At 35.4% G+C, this 24,370-nt stretch overlaps 1 protein-coding gene across 1 annotated transcript in view; it reads right to left on the reverse strand.

Moving 5' to 3' along the window:
- RALGAPA1 (Ral GTPase activating protein catalytic subunit alpha 1) overlaps positions 1–24,370 on the reverse strand; it is a 285,382-nt gene that overhangs the window by 41,143 nt on the left and 219,869 nt on the right. Inside the window, exons 35-36 of the mRNA XM_037739396.1 lie at positions 23,681–23,804; positions 15,284–15,439 (exon numbers count right to left, since the gene is read on the reverse strand). Of these exons, the coding sequence (XP_037595324.1) occupies positions 15,284–15,439; positions 23,681–23,804 (280 nt within the window). The remainder of the gene's footprint in view (positions 1–15,283; positions 15,440–23,680; positions 23,805–24,370) is intronic.

The following is a 24,370-nucleotide window of genomic DNA, read 5'->3' on the forward strand; positions in this document are numbered from 1 at the left end:
TGAGACGAAGTCTTGCTTTGTTGCCCAGGCTAGAGTGCAGTGGTGAGATCTCAGCTCACTGCAACCTCCAACTCCTGGGTTCAAGCGATTCTTCTGTCTTAGCCTCCTGAGTAGCTGGGACTACAGGCATGTGTCACCATGCCCAGCTAATTTTTTGTATTTTTAGTAGAGATGGGGTTTCACGGTGTTAGCCAGGATGGACTCAATCTCCTGACCTTATGATCCACCCACCTCAAATTCTCAAAGTGCTGGGATTACAGGCGTGAGCCACTGCACCCAGCCAATATTGCTATTAAAAAGATAATGTAACAATACTTATCTTGCATTTTTTCCCTATCATTACCTAGTGCATAGCATAAAAGTATAATTATCTGCAGTTATGGCATTTATTTAAATTGTCACTTTGATAAAGACAAAGGTGTCTATAGATCTTTTGATTTGTGGCTATGGTAGCTGTGGTAATTCACCGAACAGACATTTGTTAAATGCCAACAGGCCTGGTACTAGGTGCTAGAGATGTAGCAGTAAGCAAGAGACAAATCCTTGTTCTCATGACATTGATATTCTAGTGGGAGGAGTCAGATAAACATATACAAAAATAAACAAGTAATCTAACTTTACATGGAGATAACTCTATGAAGAAAATAATATAGGGTCATATGATAAAGTTCCTGAGTAGAAGAGGGCTTCTTTAGCTAGGATGTCTAAAAAGGTCTTTCTGAGAAACTGTCATGTGAGTTTGAGAACAGAACAATTAGAATGAGAAAGCCTGATAATGTGGAGAAAAACATTAAAAACTGAGAGAATAGTAAGCGTACAGAGCCCTTAAGATATGAATAAGTTTGACATGCTGGAAGGTTAGAATGACAGTCAGTGAGTCCAGATGATGGTAAATTAAAAGGAAAACGACAGGAGATGAGATCAAGAGGTAGGCAGGCTGACAGGGCCAAATCATGCAGGGCCATAGTGGGGAATTAGAATTTTATTCCCTATACAATGACAGGCCACTGCTATCTCACACACATGATAACATTCACTGTGGTGAGATAAAGTTATATTGAACCACTTATATTTTCTGCTTTCTCAATCTTATATTCTTGTCATCAGAAGTTTATATGTAAAAATTGGAGGTAGAGGCAGAGTTTTTTTCTATAAGGTTATATTTGGGACTCAAACAATGAGTATAATTTCACAGCATTTATTAACTACAATCCTAACTTCACTTTTACTAAAATAATGAAAAAATTAAAAAAATTATTCCTTAAATTTGTTTTTTGAACAAATGCATTTCCAGACTATATTTAGCATATAGTTCTGTACAAAATAAAGAAAAACAGATTTAAAATAAAAAATCAGACCAAGCAGCACTACAACATTCATTTATTTGCAAAACTATTACGACTAAATTTCAAGACAGAAAATGAAACACTTTCCATTACACTAATACGATTTCAGAGGAAATGGACTTAAATAAAGTGCTTCTTTCCCCCTATTTTGGGGGGTCCAGGAAATGAAAGACAGACAAGAGAGTTCAACTAAGTATGTTACAATTATCTCAACTTGATCTTCATCAAACTTCTAAAAGGATGATTCAGCTACCTATGAAGCAGAGTATCAGCAAGTGGCTAGAACAAGGAGACGGAGGAAATGAGACAGGCTCCTGTGAACACTTTACACCAATGCTTGCAGCACTTTTGATTTTTAGGGGTGAATACACTCAGTTAAGTGGAAATTATTTTTAACCATTTTCTATCAATCTTCCTCAGGTAGAGATAATTTATAGAACAGACTGCTTGGACTGGAGTTATATCAGGATTTTTATATGGTGGTACCACATTCCTAAGAAAAACTCAGTAGACTGAATATTTGGTTAATTTGTTCAAGAAGTACAGTCTATGTTGTAAATATTCTGCTGCCACTGTCTTGAGCCTTGAAAAAGCCTTCTCTTCACAAGAAATACAAATGCTACATTTAAATAGATCCAAGGATATTTACTTCTCATTCTGAGAAAATAAAATGTTTGAAAATAATTTACAAATCACATATTTTAAATAAAAAGTCAGAACTAAAATTAGTTTCTATAAAATGAATATAAATGATTTTCTCCTACCAAGTTTAAAGCAAAAGAGCAGAGTCATAAATAATTCTAGCTTGCCAGAGGCATGGCTATTTCTTTATACTGACTGCCGACTATCTAATTTAATTAGAAGTATTAAACTCCTTGCTGAGGTCAACAAGCCTTACTTCCTCCAATATTACACTTCAACCAGTGCTCATTAATGTGTCTACTGAATGGATTAACACACCTAAAGATATATGTACAAAGGACAGGGGGGACAACCTAATGATATCCAATTGTTCATTTATAATAGGACACATGTTCTAGGCCTCAACTTATTACCACTAATGTGGAATTTATTAAATTCAGGAGAAAAAAATACCAATACAGAAAGTGATTTTTTATAAAGGAGAACTGGTATAAGACTACTGGCTTCTACGATTAAGTTTAAACATTTAACCTATCAAAAATAAAGTGATACTAAAATAAAACTAAAATATAAGCCTGCTACTTAGAATTTTATATACTAGAACTCTGAGGAACAGATTACAGGCAAGAGTCATTAAGTATAGGGAAATGGGAAACATCAGCATATAGAGAAATGAATGTTTATAAGGTTTTAAAAATTTTCTATGAAAAGAAGGTTTAGGCTAATTATACTGAATTATGAGGTCAAATAAAAATACCCTTTCTGCTGGACTTAAAAGTTGCTATTGTTTCTTGATGGAGAATGGCAGTGTCAGGACATATATGACGACATTGTTCATACATACATATAGCGTAGAAACATGGCTTTAGTTTGACATTGACAGAGTAGATTTTACTTAAATTGATTTAAATTTCTACTAGAGAAAATAAGACATTTCTCCAAAGAGTATATACAAATGAGCAAAGGGAACATGAAAAGATGTTCAATATCATTGGAAGAGAAATGCAAATCAAAACCACAATGAAATATCATTTCACACCTACTACTATGGCTATAATTATTTTTTTTAAAAACAGAAAATAACAAGTGTTGGCAAAGATGGGGAAAATCGCAACCCTTAGGCATTCCTGGTGGAAATGTTAAATGATGCAGTTGCTGTGGAAAACAGTCTGACAACTTCTCAGAAAGCTAAATATACAATTACCATATGACCCCAGTGATTCCACTCCTAGGTATATATAGCTAAATTGAAAATAGGGATTGAAATAAATATTTGTATGCCAATGTTTGCTGCAACATTGTTTACAAGAACCAAAAGGTGGAAACAACCCAATTTCCAGTTACAGATGAATGGATAAACAAAATGAGGTATATACTTGCAACAGAATATTTAGCCTTAAAAAGGAATAAAGGTCTGATGCATGCTATAACATGAATGAATCTTGAAAACATGCCACGTAAAATAGGCACAAAAGGACACATACTGTATGATTCCACGTATATGAGGTTCCTAGAACTGGCAAATTCATAGAACAGGTGGATTAGAGGTTACCAGGGCTAGTGGAAGGAGGAATCAGGAGTTACTGTTTAATGGGTACAAAGTTGCAGTTTGAAAAAATTTTTAAATTGGAACAAAAAAAATAAAACACAAAGACTTCTGGGTCTTCTGGTTTCTTGCACAGTATATAAAGGTTTGAAGTAACCACTTTGATCTAACAAGTAAAAAGCTGAACAAACTGAAAATCAACAATTCTTTTTAGACACATCAGAGATATGAAGTGACAGGACAAATGCTCCCCTCCCCATTCCTGGCGTCTGACTGGAGAGAGACAGATAATCACAGCCAACTGATGGGATATAGTGCCAGCGTAGGAAAATCTGAATTAAAACTGAACTGCTAGAAGCTCAGTGTGGACAAATCTAAGAGTTAAAAACTCCAGAAGAAACCAGTCTTAGGGGGAAACTCCCCTACTTTTTTGAGTTTTATATCCAAGAGCCCTACCAGGTCCTTATGGCGAATAATAGAGAAAAATACCCTCTTGCTTTGTGGAGGGGGAGGGGAAAAACAATTATTTGAAACACACCAAAACATTCTGTTCTTTAAAAGGCCTGCCCTCAGGAGAAACTATTTTACCAAAGCCTAACCTACCTGAGAGAAGAATAATAGCCAACTCTGGCTCCTCAGAATGTCATACTATCCCATCTAAGGGGAGGGACTGAAAAACACTGGTGAAATTCACAATCCAGGGCCACAGGCTCAGCAAAAGACTGAAACCTAATCGTGGGACAATGGAGTGCTTTCCCTTCCCCCACACCTCACCACCATACCACTGAAGGCCTGTTTACCAGAGTTCATTTTACCTAGCATATGTTCAGATTTCAATAAAAAATTACAAGGCAAAAAAACATAGTCTTTAATTTTAAAAGAGACTGAACAAGCGTCAGAACAGAATAAGCACCAGAGTCAGATGTGGCAGGGATGCTAGAATTATCAGACCAGGAATTTAAAACGACTATGGCTAATATGCTAGGCAGCTCTAATGGAAAAAGTAGACAACATGTAAGAACAGATGGACAAGGTATGTAGAGAGATGGAAATTCTAGGAAAAAATATCAAGAAAAAATGCTAGAATTAAAAAAACACTGGAACAGAAATTTTAAAATACCTTGGATAGGCTCATTCACAGACTAGACACAGCTGAGGAAAGAATCTCTGAGCTTCAGGATATCTGAATAGAAACCCCCAAAACAGAAAAGCAAAGAGAAAAAAGACATATTCAGAACAGAATATGCAAAAACTGTGGACTACCATGAAAGATGTAAATACATATAATGGATTGAAAGAAGAAGAAAGAGAAAAAGAAACAGAAGCAGTATTTGAAGCAATAATACCTGAGAATTTCCTCAACTTAGTGTCAGTCATTAAACCCAGATCCGGGAAGTTCAGTGAACACCAAGCTGGGTAAATGTCAAAAAACTACACCTAGGTACATTGTATTTAAACTCAAAAAATCAAGGAGAAAAAACAAATTCTTCAAAGAAGGCAGAGGGAAAAAAAATCTTACCTACAGAGTAGCAAGGATAAAAATTATTTCTGACATCTCAGAAATTACATAAGTAAGAAGAGAGGTGAGTGAAATATTTATTGAGAGAGAGCTAAAACATACCACATGCTTAGAATTCTGTACTCTGTGAAATTATCCTTCAAAAGTGGAAAAGAAATAAGACTTTCTCAGACAAACAAAAATTGAGGGAGTTTGCTGCCTGTAGACCTACCTTACAAGAACTGTTAAAGCAAGTTCCTCAGAGAGAAGAAAAACATTTAGGTCAGAAACTTGGATCTACATAACAGAAGGAAGAGCATGACAGAATGAATAAATGAGGGTAAATTAAAACTTTTATTTTTCTTAGTCATAATTAGTTTAACAGAACATAGTTTTATAATAGCAGCAATGTATTTTAATATTTATGCTCATATTCATATGTATAGGCTTACATATACTTATAACAAGTGAAATGGATGACAGCAATGATATAAGGGATGGGAAGGAGGGATTAGGAATACTGTGTTATTACTGCAAGCAGAAATATATAAGCAGTACAGTGTAATTTTTTTTTTTTTTTGAGACAGGGTCTCACTTTGTCACTCAAGTTGAGTGCAGTGGTGTGATCCTGGCTCACTGCAGCCTCAACCTCCCCAGATTCAGGTGATCTTCTCACCTCAGCCTCCCAAGGTGCTGGGACCACAGGTGACCACCACCATGCTTGGCTAATGTTTGTGTTTCTTATAGAGATGAGGTTTCATCATGTTGCCCAGGCTGGTCTTGAACTCCTGGACTCAACTGATCTGCCAACCTCTGCCTCCCAAAGTGCTGGGATTACAGGTGTTAGCCACTGCACCCAGCTGGTATAGTGTAATTTGAAAGTGGGCTTGGAACGTGGATTAACTATAAATGTACAGAGTAAACTCTATAGCAACCACTAAAAAAGTTAAAAAAAGAAGCATAATTAATATGTTGAGAGAGAATGGAATCACATAAAATGCTCAATTAAAACCAGAAAAGGCAGAAAAAGCATAAGAGAAAAAAATAGGAACAAAGAACACGGGCAACAATAGAAAAAGTAGAATATAGTAGACAGAAATAGAAAACAGTAAAGAATATACTAGATATTAATTCAACTATATTAATAATCACTTTAAACATCAATGTTATGATATACCAATTAAAAGATATTGCTAGAATGGAGCTAAAAACATGACCCAACTATATACTGTCTACAAGAAACTCTCTATAAAGACAAATATAGACTAAAAGTAAAAAGATACACCAGGTAACACTAATCAAAAGAAAGCGGGAGTAGCTATATTAATTTCAGACAGAACAGATTTCCGAGCAAGTAAGTTATCAGGGATAAAGAGGGGGGTCATATAATAAAGGAGTCAATACTAAAAGATGACATAGTGATCCTTACATGTAGGTGCCTAACAATGAAGCATCAAAACATAAGAAGCAAAAACTGACAGAACTTCAAACTCACATGTAACATTCACCAAGATAGACCGTATTGTGGGCCATCAAACATACCTTCACAAATTCAAAAGAACAGAAATCATAAAATGTCTGCTCTCAAACAGTGGAATTAAATTAGAAATGAGGATGATGATGGCGGGAGGGAGGGGAGAAAATTATAAATGAGTAACAGAAAGATAGCTGGAAAACCCCAAAATACCTGGAGATTAAACAACATACTTGTTAAAAACGCATGGGTCAAAGAAGGCATCTCAAAAGAAATTAAGAAATATTTTGAACCAAATGAAAAAGTTCTGGAAAGAGATAGTGGTGATGGTTGCAAAATACTGTAAGAGTACTTAAAGTCAATCAATTTGTTAAAAATGATTTCAAAAATGGTTAAAATGAACTTAATCTCTAATAAATTTAGTGCATAAAATTGTCAGCATTTCAGTGTACAAGTTTAATTAGAACTCCCTTTAACAACTCTTTTTTTTTGAGACAGAGTCTCGCTCTGTTGTCCAGGCTGCAGTGCAGTGGTGCAATCTTGGCTCACTGCAACCTGGCTTCCCAGGTTCAAGCAATTTTCCTGCCTTAGCCTCCCGAATAGCTGGGACTACATGTGTGCGCCACCACACCCAGCTAATTTTTGTATTTTTAGTACAGATGAGGTTTCACTATGTTGGCCAGGATGGTTGAAATCTCTTGGCCATGCAATCCGCTGGCCTTGGCCTTCCAAAGTGTTGGGATTATAGGCACAAGCCACCGTGCAGGGCCAACAATTCTTAAATGGTGCTATCATCTCTAAAATTTGTCTTATTTGCTACGATAAAGGATTGTTAAACATCCATTTCAAATGCTTCCTTTTAAAATAATTAAGGAAGCTTATGCCTATTCTGAGGAAAACAGACATCTTATTTGACATTTCTACAAAGGTCACAGGAATAAAGTATCAAGTCCCATGTAATTACCAAGTTTAATACAGTGGAGTAAAAATATGCTGACATAGTTTTCTTTAATAAAAAAGGCATTTTAATAGAAAATAATCTACTTTGTTCCACTCTTAGGTTTGCAATCTAAGATACTATTAATTTTTACAAATTAAAACCATGATGAGATATCCTCTTTCACACCTATTAGAATGGCTATTATCAAAAAGACAAAATGTAATGGCAAGGATGTGGAGAAAAGCGGACGTTGGCACATAGGTGGTAGGAATTTAAATTAGTACAGCCATTATGGAAAACAGTATGGGGGTTCTTCGAGAAATTTAAAATTAGAACTATCATATGATCCAGCAATCCCACTATTGGGTATATATCCAGAGAAAATGAAATCAGTGTGTCAAAGAGATTATCTACACTCACATTCAGTGCAGCCTTATTCACAATAACCAGGATATGGAATCAATCAAGAGTCCATCAGTTGATGAATGGATAAAGAAAATGTGGTATATTTAAAATGGAACACCATTCAACCTCAAAAAAGAAGGAAATCCTGTGATTTATAAAAACATGGATCAACCTGGAGGACACTGTGTTAGGTAAAGTAAGCCAGCACAAAAAGACAATGCATAATCTCACTTTTAAGTGGAATCTAAAGAAGTTAAACTCATAGAAAGAGTACAATAAGTCCTCACTTAATGTCATCAATAGGTTCTTGGAAGCTGTGACTTTAAGCAAACAGCAGGCCTTCAAATAATGTCATTTCCTCCATAGTTACATTATAAGGTTGATGATAAAATACAATTGGTTTCATCATATGTCATTTTCCTTAAATGGAGGGAATCAAAGTTTATGGGGAACAGTATGAAACTGGAGAAGAAGCTGGTCAAAGGACACAAAATTTCAGTTAAGATGAATGAGTTAAAGAGAGTTATTGCCACCATAATGACTATAGTTAAGAACAACATGCTGTATACTTGAGAATTGCTAAGAGAATAGATTTTAAGTGTTCTCACCGTGAAAAACTGGTATGTGAGGTAATGCATATTTTAATTAGCTTGATTTAGCTATTCCACAATGTTTACACATATCAAAACGTGTTATATACCATAAATATACACAATTTCAATTTATTAATTAAAAAATAAATAACGTTTAAAAAAGACATATATAAGAAAAGAAAGGGTACCGATTACTAAGACAGTCACTGTTGTAGGGCAGTAGAATAGTAATATACTATCAATTTTAGATTCTACTTTGGGGTTTAAAAGTTGTATCCATGGAGCCATGATTAAAATTACTTACTTATTTACTTATTTATTTATTTTTGAGACAATGTCTCACTCTGTCACTGAGGCTGGAGTGCAGTGGTACAGTCTTGGTTCACTGCAGCCTCAAACTCCTGGACTCAAGCAGTCTTCCCACCTTAGCCTCCAAATAGCTGGGACTACAGGCACATACCACCTTGGTTAGCCAATTTTTTTGGTAAGGACAGGGTGTCACTATGTTACCCAGGCTGGTCTCGAACTCCTAGGCTCGAGCAATCCTTCCAAAGTGCTGGGATTACAAGTGTGAGCCATTGTGCCTGGCTTATTTATCTTTTTATACTGTACTTCAACTGTCTCTAATTTGGGTATGATTTATTTTCATAGAGATTTAAAATGAGTTCATGGAAAAAATAGTTTACATGAAGTTTTAACGAACCTTTACTTTATTCCGATTCTATTTAACATCATATACTATTACCAGTATTCATGGCTCATCTTGTGCTTCTAAAAAGTGTATGCCAAAAAATTCTATAGCAAACTTCGTATTGAATATGCTTCCCTAGACTTATTAATTACCACTACCCCTAGCACTCACTGTACTCTAATTAGTACCCATATATTAGTTTTCCTAGCTATTACCCATTGATCAGGCAATTTGTAGCAATATTCTAAAATGTAAACAAAAGGCATAAAAAGTAGCTCACATAGTTTGGTTTTGTGTCCCCAACAAAATCTCCATCTTGAATTGTAATCACTGGGTATTGAGAAAGGAACCTGGTGGGGGGTGATTGGATCATGCTGTTGTAGTGGTAATGAGTTCTCTTGAGATCTGATGGTTTTATAAGTGTTTGACAGTTCCACCTTCAGGTGCTCACACTCTCCGTTGCCTGCTGCCATGTAAGATGTGCCTGCTTCCCCTTCCACCATGACTGTAAGTTTCCTGAGCCCTCCCCAGCCATATGGAACTATGAGTCAATTAAACCTCTTTTGTTTATGAATTACTCAGTCTCAGTATTCTTTATAGCAATGTGAAAACGGACCAATACAGTAGTCAATCAAATCTTACAAAAGATTTATAAAGAGCCCTAAACTTCCTTTTAAAGAGACTATGTTAAACAACCCTGTTTCATAGCTTATTAGTGAAGTGTGAAGAGATTTGATATCAGACAACACAGTATCAACTAGAATGGCTGATTATGTTCAGTTGGTTAAATTTAGTAATAGTTTCAGATAAACTGAGGATAGGATTTTCAGTAAAACCCTGGAGGAAAAACAAACAGACTCAGAAAAAAGTGGAGGAGAAGGAAGAAGTAAAGCAGAAATGTTGGATAAAGTTTCACTTATAAAAATGTTTCTCATTAACAAAACCAAATATGAGCTGTACTGAATACATACAGCTGTACTCTGAAGTATCTCTGTAGCTACAATGACTTTTCAATGGCTGTGTGAGCTACACCAAAATGGTGGTGTAAATTTTTTTAACAGTTAAGTGTGCCATCAATATTCTATGATATCCCTTATAGATTCTAAGGTAGCAAGATTTATTTTAACTAAATAACTCTTATTTGCTATATTAGTTTTAGCTCAAATGTATGTGATACAGCATGTTATCTTTCAAGTGCTTTGGATGTATGTATGTGTTTTTTTGAGACAGAGTCTCACTTTGTCACCCAGGTTGGAGGATAGTGGTGTGATCATGGCTCAATGTAGCCTGGACATCCCAGGCTCAAGCAATCCTCCCACAGTAGCCTCCTGAGTAGTTGGGACTATAGGTACATGCCACTATGCCTGGCTAATTTTTAAATTTTTGGTAGGGGGTCTTGCTATGTTACCCAGGCTGGTCTCAAACTCTTGGGCTGAAGCAATCTTCCAGTTTTGGCATCCTAAAGTGCCGGAATTTCAGGGATAAGCCACCATGCCTAGCCTGGAATAATTTCTATTTTATTTTCCTCTCCCTCAATCAACATAAATATCTAAGGGCCTTGAAATATCATTCTACCAATGTAAACACAGAAATCTTTTAATTTGTTATATTCCTTAATATGGTTTGGTTCTGTGTCCCTGACTAAATCTCATCTCATACTGTAATCTACATGTGTCAAGGGAGGGAACCTGGTGGGAGGTGACTGGATTATGAGGAAGGATAGTATCCCCTATGCTGTTCTTGTGAATGAGTTCTCACGAGAGCTGATAGTTTTAAAGTGCAGCACTTCCCCTTTGTTTGCTCTCTTGCCTGCAGCCATGTAAGACGAGCCTTGCTGCTTCCCCTTTGCTTTCTGCCACAATTTTAAGTTTCCTGAGCCCTCTCCAGCCATGCAGAACTGTGAGTCAATTAAACCTCTTTCGTTTATAAATTACCCAGACTCAGGTAATATCTTTCAATTTTATTTATTTATTTAAGAGACAGGGTTTCACCATGTTGGACAGGTTGGTCTCGAACTCCTGACCTCAGGTGATCCACCCACCTTGGCCTCCCCAAGTGCTGGGATTACAGGCATGAGCCACCGCCCCCAGCCTTTATTTTTTTTTAATTATACTTTAAGTTCTGGGGTACATGTGCAGATTGTGCAGGTTACATAGGTATACACGTGCCATGGTGGTTTGCTGCATCCATTCCCCCATCATCTACATTAGGTATTTCTCCTAATGTTATTCTTCCCCAACCTCCCCCACCCCTTGCTATCCCTCCCTTAGCACCTCCCCCTGACCCCTTGAACGGCCCTGGTGTGTGATGTTCCCCTTCTTGTGTCCATGTGTTCTCATTGTTCAACACCCACTTATGAATGAGAACATGCGATGTTTGGTTTTCTGTTCTTGTGTCAGTTTGCTGAGAATGATGGTTTCCAGCAGGGACATGGCTTTTTTATGGCTGCATAGTATTCCACGGTGTATATACACCACATTTTTTTTATCCAGTCTATCAATGATGGGCATTTGGGTTGGTTCCAAGTCTTTGCTACTGTAAACAGTGCTGCAATAAACATACGTTGTGTATGTCTTTATAATTGAATGTTTTATAATCCTTTGGGACTCAGGTAGCATCTTTACAGCAGTGTGAAAACAGGCTAATATATCCCTATTTTCTTGAAGGTAAATTCTTTGTTAAGACTATAACCAATCAGAAATGAAAGTGGAGACATTACAACAGACACTTCGGAAAGGAAAAAAAAAGGATCATAAAAGAGATTATTATGAACAACTGTATGTCAACAAATTGGGTAACCTATAGGAAATGGATAAATTTCTAGAAGAAAACCGCCTGCCAAAATTGAATCAGGAAGAAATGGAAAGCTTGAAAAGAACAATAACAATGAGACTGAAGAATTAATTAAAAGTCTTCAACAAAAAGCCCAGGACTAGACAGCTTCACAGCTGAATTCTACCAAACATTCAAAGAATTACTACCAGTATTTAAGCTTCCAAAAAACAGGGTAAGAGGGAATACTTCCAAACACATTTTATAAAGCCAGCATCTCCTTGATCCCTAAGCTACACATAGATACCAGAAGGAAAGAAAACTACAGATTAATTTCTCTGATAAACACTGATGCAAAAATCCTCAATAAAATATTAGCAAACTGAACCAATCCAACAACATATCAAAAAGATTATATATCAAGATCAAGTGGGATTTATCCCTGGCATGAAAGGCTAATTTAACATACACAAATCAATCAATGTGATATATCACATTAACAGAATAAAAGTTAAAAACTATGTGATTATGTGATCATCTCAATTGTTACAGAAAAAGCATTAAACGAAGTCCAACATCATTTATTGGGTAAAACTCTTGACAGTTTAGGTATAGAAAGAAAGTTCCTCAACACAATAAAGGTAACATATAAAAAACCCATCATTAACATTGTACCAATGGGGAAAAACTGAAAGCCTTTCTGTTAATATCTGATACAAGGCAAAGATGCCCACTTTTGTTGCATCTATTCAAGACAGTACTGGAAGTACTAGCAGGAGCAATCAGACAAGAAAAGGAAATGTAAGACATTCGAATCAGAACAGAAAAAGTGAAATTATCTTAATTTGCAGATAACATGATCTGCTATGTAGAAAGCCCCAGAGAGTCCACAAAAACAATGTTACATCTAACAAATGAATTCAGTAATGGTGCAGGATACAAAAATCAACGTACAAAATTTGCTAGCATTTCTATATACAAATTATGACTTAGCTGAAAAATCAAGAAAACAATCCTACTTACAACAGCATAAAAATACTTAGAAATAAATTAACCAAGGTGGTAAAAGATTTGTACTCTGAAAAATGTGAAACATTGATGATGGAAATTTAATACACAATGAAATGGAAGGATATCTTGGATTGAAGGAATATTGTTAAAATGTTCATAATATCCAAAGAAATACACAAATTTAATGGATCCCCATAAAAACTCCAATGGCATTTTTCACAGAAATAGAAAAATCAATTCTAAAATTCATATGGAACCACAAAAAAACCCCTCACATAGCCAAAGCTAAACAGAAAAAAACACAGAGAGGCATCATATTCCCTGCTTTAAAATTATATTACAGTCTAGGCACAGTGGCTTATAGCTATAGTCCCAGCACTTTTGGAGGTTGAAGAGGGAGGACTGCTTGAGCCCAAAAGTTTGAGACCAACCTGGGAAAAATGGCAAAACCCCATCTCTTCCAAAAATACATAAACTAGCCAGGATGGTGGCAAGTGCCTGTAGTTCCAGTTACTCAGGAAGCTGAGAGACAATCACTAGAGCTCAGAGATCAAGGCTACAGTGAACTGAGATTGCACCACTGCATTCCAGCCTGGGTGAAAGAGTGAGAGAGACCCTGTCTCAAAAATAAATATATAAATAAATAAATATTATATTACAAAGCTACAGTCATCAAAATGGTATGGTACTGGAATAAAAACAGAAACATATACCAGTGGAACATAACAGAGAACCCAGAAATAAATCCAAACATATACAGCAAACTAATTTTTGACAAGGGGACCAAGAAGACCAATAGGGAAAGGATAGTCTCTTCAACATGGTCTGGGGAAAATGGCATTTCTACATGGAAAAGAATAAAGCTGGATCCTTATCTTACACCACACACAAAAATCAACTTACATGGAGAAAAGACCAAAACATAAGAGATGAAACCCAGAAGGGGACATAGAAGAAAAGCTCCTTGACATTGGCCTTGGCAATGATTTTTCTGGACATCAAACCACAAGCTCAGGCTACAAATGCAAAAATAAATAAATGGTACTATATAAAACTAAAAAGCTTCTGCAGAACAAAGGTAATTGTCAATAAAATGAAAAGGCACCCTACAGAGGGAAAACACATTTGCAAACACCCTATCTATTAAGGGATTGATATCTAAAATTTATAAGGGTCTTATAAGTCAATAGCAGAAAAACAAATAACCTGATTAAAAACTGGGCTAAGGACCTAAACAGACATTTATTCAAAGACATAAAAATGGTGAACTGGTGTATGAAAAGGTACTCAGCAATCACATTAATCATCACAGAAATTCAAATTAAAACCACTATGAGATATCACTTTATACTCATTAGAATGCTATTGCCAAAAAGGCAAGACACAACTAACGTTGGTAAGGATGTGGAGAAAGGGAAACACTAATACACTGTTGGTAGGAATGTAGCTTGATACAGCAATTATGAAAAAAAAAAGTAATAAGGTTCTTAAAGAAATTAAAAGTAGAACTATCATTTGACCCAGGAATCCTTTTTCTGGGTATATACTCAAAAGAGATGAAACGACCACCTCCTCAGGATATCTGCATTCCTATTTCATTTCGGTATTATTCACAATAACAAAGATAACCAAAACTGTCCATCAATGGACAAATTGATAAAATGTGGTATATATGCATACAACGAAATATTATTCAATGTTAAAAAGGAGATTCTGCCACTTGCTACACATGAATGGCCCTGGAGGACATTATGTGTCCTAAGTGAAATAAGCCAGACACAGAAAGAAAAATATTACAAGATATCACTTATATGTGGAATTTAAAAAAAATAAAGGAGAAAATATACAGAGATAGAGAATAAGACAGTGGTTACCAGGGGTGGAGTGGGGTAGGAAATGGGGACACAGAGATCAAGGATACAAAGTAACAGATATGTAAGATGAACAAGTCTAGAGAATTAATGTACAGTAAAAATTGTATGGTATTTGGGATTTTGTTAAATTAGATTTTTAGCTGCTTTTTTCATACACAAAAAAGTAACTATGTGAGATGATAGATATGTTAATTTCATTCACCATAGTAACCATTTTATTATTTATATGTATCCCACATCATGTTGTAAACCCTAAATATGCACAATAAAATTTATTTTAAAAAAAGACTACAACCTTTAGCCATATCTTGTTACTTAAGAAAAACATAAGTTTGCTGAACAACCACCCCATTTTCAAGACAGCATTGGGTGGAGTGGTGTACTATACCCAGAAACAGTGCTTGATCAATTCAACTTCTTACTTATGTATTTTATGTATTAATTGCCTCAATTATGAACATTTTAACTTAAAAGCACTTCTCAGCACTTACTTTTTTGGTCAAAGAATCATCAGAATCAGAAGGCATTCTTGTTGATACATGAAATATTACTTCTACTGTAGAGGTAGCAAAATATGGAGTGGTCAATCCAGTGCTTTTGTTTTTCTGTAGTCCTCCCATAAAACCACAATGGTTTGTAAGATTTACCTAGAAGCAATGAAGAACCACATAAATTAATTAAACAAAAACATACTATTGAGAAAGACTCAAACTTCTTGCTTAAGAAAAAATTAATAATGAAGTCTTTTGCATGTTATCAACCAACTTAATCTAGAATTGTTAGAATGGATTTGTACTGTTTTTTTTTTTTTTTTTTTTTTTTTTAAGTTATAAATATATGTGTGTGTGTTCTTCAGTATATGGTCTTAATTAATGTCAGTTTATTCTTTAAATTTTTTGGAGATAGAGTCTTGCCTTGTTGCCCAGGCCGGAATGCAATGGTGTGACCTTGGCTCACTGCAACCTCTGCCTTCCAAGTAGCTGGGATGACAGGCATGTGCCACGACTAATTTTATGTTTTTAGTAGAAACAAGGTTTCTCCATGTTGGTCAGGCTGGTCTCTAACTACCAACCTCAGTTAATCTGCCCGCCTCGGCCTCCTAAAATGCTGAGACTACAGGCGTGAGCCACCGCACCTGGCCTGTACTGGTATTTATTAAGATTTGAGGATCTCTACTTAGTAAGAGTTAATGGCCGGGCATAGTGGCTCACGCCTGTAATCCCAGCACTTTGGGAGGCTGAAGCAGGTGGATCATGAAGTCAGGAGATCGACACCAGCCTGGCCAAGATGGCGAAACCCCCATCTCTACTAAAAAATACAAAAATTAGCCAGGCGCAGTGATGGGCACCTGTAATCCCAGCTACACAGAGGGCTAAGGTAGGAGAATTGCTTGAACCCAGGAGGCGGAGGTTGCAATGAGCTGAGATCATACCATTGCACTCCAGCCTGGGTGACAGAGCAAGACTCTGTCTCAAAAAAAAAAAAAAAAAGTAGGCATTAACTAGGAAAGATATCAACTTCTGTGCACTATGCATCTTTTGTTAGCCTACTAGGTGTTAATGGTAAATTATAAAGGCTGTCATAGCACACCAAGGTCAGGAAGAGAAACATCAAGTATGGAAATAGTTTGGGGAAAAGTTAAAATAGTAATATCAGTTTGACAAAATGATTAATCTGGTGTGTTGTGTTTACTTGTAAAACTGGCTTCTTGATTTGTTAGTACTTATCACAGTCCACAACAAAAATTACAAATGCAGAACTTAACTATACTTTAATTACATTTAAAAACAACAAAGTAATCTGTACAAAGATTTAAAATTTTTTTTTATTTTCTGATTATAAATATAATACACATTAATATTGGAGTTGTTGCACTGGATGATACTCCCTGAACCTGTGTGATGCACAGAAGCCAAGAATTTGTGTTCATTGTAAAAAATTAGGAAAACATAGAAGAAAAAAAAATTGAAAATCACCTGTATTTCCCTACTTAGAGAAAACCATTTATATATATGCTATACAATTTAAAAAAGTGAATAACAGGTAAAATGGAGAATTATAAAAAAAAGTCCCTGCACCATGTGAACTGAACACATCTCAAATATCAGTATAACTGGCTGAATACATGTATGATTGTTAGATTTTTATGCCATTACTGAATGGCATAATGGTATTAATAATGGCTACATACACATGATTGTTAGATTTTTATGCCATTACTATAAGATTACCTTAATCTCTTCCAGTTTAAAATTTATTAATTCAGTAATACATTTACATAATTAGAAATTTTAAAGTATAAACAAGCATACCAAAATTATTCCTTCCATATCTCTCACCTGCAACTACTGTTACCTTCTCAGAAAGCAATTTAAGTATCCTTAGAAAAATATCTGCATAAATTCTTATGCTTGTGTGTACACATCCATGCATGTTTGTGTGCATATACACACAGTACATGCATATAAAACATTCTGTTTCTTGCTTTTTGTAATTAATATACCTTGAAAAATACTCCTTATTTTAAAATAATGAATAAAGAGATTCCTCATTTTTGGTTCCATGGCTTCACAGAAGTTCATTTTACTGATGTACAATAATTTAACTAGTCCCCTAATTGAAGGATATTTAGGTTGTTTTCAGGCTTTTGCTATTACAGTCAATGCTGCAGCAAAGAACACTGAACTCACATCATGTTCCATTTGTGAAAGTAGAGCTATGGACAAACAATTCAACGTGAAACTTTAAGTCAAAGGGCATGTGGACTTCTAATTTCAAAACACACTCTACAGATGCCACCAACAATGTATGAGAATGCCTGTTTCCCTCATATCCTGTCAAATAGAGTATATTATCATACTTTATGACCTTTGCAAATCTGATAGATGACAAATGGTATCTCCGGGTAGATTTTTTGTTTTGTTTTTAGTTCAGAAAGTTACTTATTTTCAAGTCAATTCTCTGATAATGTAAAGGAGAAAGTTCAGTGTTTTTTCGCTGTAAACACTGAACACTTGCTGATCTCTATTGTTTAAACAACTGGAGAGTCACTTGAAGAAATGAAAAAATTAAAAAGAAATCCCATGTACACGTTACCCGGAGTCGCCCAGTGCAAAACTCTATCATGACCAGGATACTGACATTGGCATGGTTAAGAGACAGAGCATTTTCAACAATGCAAGGATCCCCCATGTTACCCTATTATGTGAGCCATACCCACTTCCCTCCTACTCTATCCCCTCCTTAACCCCTGGCACTCACCCATCTGTTCTTCACTTCCATAACTATCATTTCAAGAATGTTATATGAATTGAATTACATCCTGTAGGATGTAATCTTTTCAAGTGTTTGGAAATTTTCCTGTTATCTTTTTGTTAACGATTTAAAGTTTGATTCCATTTTAGTTCAAGGACATACTCTTATGATTTCAATGTTTTTAAATTTGTTGAGGCTTGTTCTATGGCCCAGGATATGATCTACTTGGTGTATGGTATATGTTCTCTGAGAACATATATACATTATATATATAATGTATATTCTGCCAATGTATATTCTGCCATTGTTGGGTGGAGTATTTAACATATGTAGGTCTTGTTGGTAGGTGCTGCTGTTGAATTCCTCCATCTACTTGTTCATTTTGTCTCATTTTTCTCTTAATTGTTGAGGAGTGAAGTCTCCAGCTAATTTTTGTATTTTTTGTAGAGATGGGATCTCACTATGTTGCCCAGGCTGGTCTCAAAACTCCTGGCTCAAGCAATCTCCTGCCTCAGCCTTGCAAAGTGCTAGGGTTACAGGTGTGAGCCACCATGCCCAGCCTAACTTTATTTTCTCTGCTGTTTAGGCTGTTTCTACAGTTTTATCTTCCAGTTTATGGATTCATTCTTCTGTACCCCCATTCCCACTCCCCTAAGTTGTTGGGTGCAACTACAGAGTCTTTTTATTTCAGTTATGACATTTTTCACTCTAAAACTTTCATTTGTTTGTTCTTCACATTTTCTATTTCTTTGCTGAGACTTTTTCATTCGTTTGAATTGTGTTACCAATTGCCTACTGATGCATTTCTATCAAGGTGGCTTTAAATATTTGTCATCTTGGTGTGAGCATCTGCTGGTTTTTTAAAATTTAGTTTCAGATCTTCCTGGTTCTGGGTATGACGTATAATTTTTTACTGAAATGTACACATTTTCATGAGACTCTAGATCTTATTTAAAATTTCTGTTTTAGCTGGTTGTTTGAAGACTCTGCTCTATCAGAGAAAATAACAGAAAATAGGGTGAAAGGGCTGACTTGTTTCTGCCAGGTGAAGGCAGAATTACATGTTCTCTACCAACCTCTGTTGACACCTGGAAAGCGGGAAAGGTCCTCATTAGTGCTATGTAGTGGTAGGAGTTCTGGCTTCCTATGTGATTTCACTGACACACTGGTAAGGGTGACCTCACTACTGCTGGGTGATGGTAAAAGTCCTCAGTCTCCACAAGGCCTCCTCTGAAATGACTCCAGAGGAGAGTAGGTACCTCAGTAATGTTGGGTGGTCATGGAATTCTACGTTTCCCATGTAGTCGCCACTGATACTTGGGTGTGAATGGGAGACTCATTACTAACTGGTAGACATGAAAGTCTTGGATTTCTACTTGACTTTGTCTGGCACTATTTGATATTATCCCAGTGTGGTGTTGGGATTCATTACAGCCTCATGAAGATGGAAGTCTAGGCTCCTTACCTGACCTTTGCTTTCAGGGTAGGGGTGGGGTCAAGTTATTTTCTGTGGTGTTTGGCTGGAGTAGAGCAGTTATTATCTAAATGTTTTTCTGCCTTTTTAGGTTTCTCCTTTCCTGGTCCTTTGGCTAGAAAGAGCAGGCTTTGGTTGGCACGTTTTGTCTGCACCCATTGGTATTTCTAGGTTGTTGCCTTCTTCAGCTCTAAGTCTGGGATACATGAGGCAAAAAAGAAAACCCAGAAAATGTACCACTATGTCATCTTTCAGTCCTAAATTCTCTAGTTATTCTGTCTTCTCTCCATCTTTCAGAGTCATCTTATGCTTGTTTTATATGTAATGTCTTATGCTTACTGTACTCAGCATGAAAAATATTGAAAGTGTATATACTTCATCTTCCCAGAAATGAAAATCCCCTCCGTACAATTTAATGGATTTCAGTATACTCACAGATAAGTGCAATAATCACTACAGTCAATTATAAAACATTTTCATCACTTTCCAAATAAACCCCATTACCTTTTAGTTGTCACCCCCCTTCTCCCTCATGCCCCTAACCAGCCCTAAGCAATCATTAACCTACTTTCTGTCTCTACAAATATACCTATCATCAATATTACATATAACTGGACCATTAATACATGGTCTTGATGATTGGTTTCTTTTGTTTAGCACAATGTTTTCAAGGTACATTCATGCTATAGCACATATCACTTTGTTCCTTTTCATGACTGAATAATATTTCCTTTTATTGAATACACCACAGTTTAGTGTGGACATCTGGGTTATTTCTACCATTTTGCTACAGTAAATCATGCTACCATAAACATTCAGGTCCAGGCTTTTGCATAGACATATGCTTTCATTTCTCTTGGGTATATACTTTGGGGTAGAACTGTTTGGTCATGTGGTCAAATGTAGAACTGTCTATATTTAACTGTTTGATGAACTGCCAGAATGTTTTCCACAGGTAGTGTGGATATACATCATTTCAAGAATGGTTGCACAGTGGTTGCACATTTTACCTACCTACTAGCAGTGTATGAGGGTTCAGATTGCTCCTCATCCTAGCCTACAGTTGTTATTACCTGACTTTTTGATTGTGGTTATCCTAATGGATATGAAGTGACACCTACTATGGTTTTGCTTTGCATTTCCCTGATGGCAAAGGATGTTGAGCATCTTTTCATGTGCTTATTAGTCATTTATATATCTTTTCTGGAGAGATGTCTGTTTAGGTCCTTTGACCATTTTTTAATTGGGTGTCTTCTAATCACTGATTTGTGTAACTTGTTTGTATATTCTAGATACTAGTCTCTTATCAGACTTCACCTTGAAGCACGAGAATTTTAATTTTGATAAAGTACGATTATCTGGTTTTGTCTTTGTTGCTCATGCTTTGTGTCTTATCTAAAAATCCTTTGCAAAATCCAAGATCATGAGGACCTACTCCGGCATTTTCTTCTAAAGTTTTAAAATTTTAGGTCTTACATTTAGGTCTGTGACCCATTTGGAGTTAATTTTTGTATATTAAAATTATTCTTTGCATATGACTCATTGTCTTAGCACCATTTGTTGAAAAGACTATTCTTTCTCCATTGGATAGTTGTGGCACTCTTGTCAAAAATGGTTGACCACAGATGTGGGATTTATTTCTGGACTCTCAATTCTATTCCATTGATCTATATGTCTATCCTTTTGCCAGCAGTCCCACACTATCTTTTCTTTTCCCCTAAGTTCTGCCCCAGGATCTATCCACACTACCTTGACTAGCATTGCTCTGTAGTAAGTTTTGAAATTAAGAAGTATGAATCTTCCCAACTTTTCTTTTTCAAGTCTCCCTTACTTTTATTAATACTTTTATGGTATTTTACTTTTTAACAGAAAACCTACTTAGGATGTTTTTTATACTTTTCAAAGCATTTTCACATACATAAACTCAGTTGAACTTCACATCATCTCTGTTTGGTAAAAAAGTATATTAACTTTGAAAAAAAGCAAAGAGGCACACAGAGCTTAAGTAACTAACTCACTTAAGGTAAAAGAGCAGGTTAATATAATCCATTAATCCCACTACTGGGTATTTATTCAAAGGAAAGGAAATCAGTATATCAAAGGGATACCTGCACTACCATATTTAATGCAGCTTTATTCACAACAACCAGGATATGAAAACAACCTAAATATTCATCAACAGATGAATGAATATAGAAAATACGGTATGTATACACAATGCAATACTATTCAGCCACAAAAACTAATGGAATCTTATCATTTGCAGCAGTATAGATGGAATTGGGGGTCATTATGTTACGACAAATGAACCAGACACAGAAAGACATTACATGTTCTCACTCGTATGTGGGAATTAAAAAAGTTGATCTCTTGGAGGTAAAAAGTAGAATGACGGTTACCAGAGGCTGGTAAAGGTGGTAGCTGGGGGGGTGCAGATGAAAAGAGGTTGGCTAATGAATACAAAACATATGGTGAGATAGAAGGAATAAGTCCTATTGTTCAATAGTACAGTAGCATGACTATAGTTAACAACGATGTATTGTTTATTTCAAAATAGGTAGAAGAGGAGATCTGAAATTTTCTCAACACAAACAAATGATAAATGTTTGAAGTGATAGGTATCCTAAATACCCTGAACTGATCAACACACAATTGTATGCACTTACCAAAATTATGTTCCACATAAAATGTATGATTATTATGTAGCAATAAATTTTTTAAAGAAATAAAGCAAAAACATGCTGATGTAAATACTACCAACAACAACCTTGACCATTAAATGACATACCTAGTTCATTACACTCAATAACTACAGAATACGCAAGTTTAAGGGAATAGGCTACCTACACTGGGATATGCTGTATTTCAAACTACTGAAATCTTACAAAGTATATTCTGTGATCACAATGAGATAGAATTAAGTATCAACAATGGTATCTAGAAAAAAACTCACATACTTTGAAATTAAACTACACATTTATACATAAACTATGTATTCCAAAGAAAAAAATCATTAAAAAATAGATTAGATTAGCCATAAAAACATATACAAAACACTAAAGGCTTACACATATCATACACTGTGAAAGGCACTGGGAATTAAAAAAAAAAAATCACCGAGATGAAAGTGCCTGCCCTCTAGAAGCTTACAGTCTAATGCAGTGGTCTTCAATAATTTTGCTTATATACTCTCTATAGCAATTTTGGGAAACTATATATATTAAACGGAAAACAATAAAAACATTTTCATCAGAAGTTTAAACGGTAGCCAAGGATACAATTTTCAGTGTACTATATAATAAATATATGTGCTTTAAATATATTTTCATCAAAATCTTGGAGCTACAGGTTTGGCTGCTTCAATATATGTAAAATATTTGGTATTAACTCGATCATAAGCCAATCAGCCACATCAGATTTGCTTTCTGTTTGAACAAGTCTATTATTTCATTTTTCAATTCAAATAAACATATTTACACAAATCCTCATGACAAATATCTACCTTCTGATTTATAATTCTAAGATAGACAGATTTGGTACAGGAACCTTGACATCAGTTGGTTTGTAGGATGACATAAAGTATAACAACTTTCAATATTTTTTGCTTTGCTGGCAGGGACTTTTTCCTAAAAGTATGTCCACTAGAACTGTCTATTTTGTTGGAGCTAAAGCCCTCTGGGACAATGTAGGACTTGGGGTGGGTAATAGTATGCCTTTCTTTTAAAAAGTAAAGGACAGAAAATGAGAAACAGGAGAACTGTAGAAGGGTTTTCTAGCATTAGTTTTAGTAAAGTTGTGGATTTGGAAACTCAAAACTAAGTACACTCACATATTCCTGGAAAGCCTTTGTGTAGCCATTAGGTCCTAGTTTGAAGACCTAGGACCTAATGAAGTCACAGCTGTAAGGAAAATCCAGATCTTACAAACCTATGAGTTTAGTACTCTTTCACAAAATACTGTCTCATAAAATAGTCAACACCTTTCAAAGTCCCAGCCACTGCTGTATGTGCAGACAAAATATAAGGCAGAAACAATAATAAACTAGTTGTTAAGTTGTATCTCCAAAATAATACTTCTAAAATAAGCTAGGAAAAAAAAAAGAAAAATAACCTTATGCTTTCAAATAGAAGTAAAATATTTCATAATTTAAAAATAATACCTCCCAACCAAGACCAGCTACAAAATCTTCATATGCTTGACTTCCTCCTGTATTGGTGAGAATGGAGTGTTTGTCTTCTTGTCCTTCAGCAACATAAAATACTGCAATCTTGTGTGTCTCTCGGCTATTAAAAAAAAGATCACACCATTAATTTAATCACTATTTTATCTACTTATTCATCCAACAATTAAGTTCTATGTACAAAGTATATAGAAATAAAATGATGAAAAAGAATTAGATCTTACAGTCTATCGAAGGAGACATAAATGCAATGTAAGTAAAAAGTTACTACAAAATTGGAATTGGAATAAAAGACAGGCATGATCACTTCTGACTGTAGAAACAAACTTAAAGGAGAAGATAATATTAAGTTATAAGAAGGTAAGAAAGATTTGACAAATGAAGAGAAAGAGCAACAGGAAGGACACATAGGTATGAAGACATAAAGCATCTTAAGAGTTGTCTGTTGTGCAATATAGTCGAATCCCATGGTTGAAGAGGCTGCATTTTGGAACTAATTAAGAGTACAGAGATGAGTATACTCTTACTTAGTTCTAAAATGCAATCCCTTCATTTTAGAAGGGATCCTTCAAAGTACTTGCAATATAAAAGAAGAAACATACATAGTTATATGTTGCTTTAACAACAGGGATACATTCTGAGAAATGTGTCTTTAGGCCATTCTGTTAT

This window comes from Cebus imitator, unplaced genomic scaffold, assembly GCF_001604975.1.
Source record: "Cebus imitator isolate Cc_AM_T3 unplaced genomic scaffold, Cebus_imitator-1.0 Scaffold69, whole genome shotgun sequence".
Classification (NCBI taxonomy): Eukaryota; Metazoa; Chordata; class Mammalia; order Primates; family Cebidae; genus Cebus; species Cebus imitator.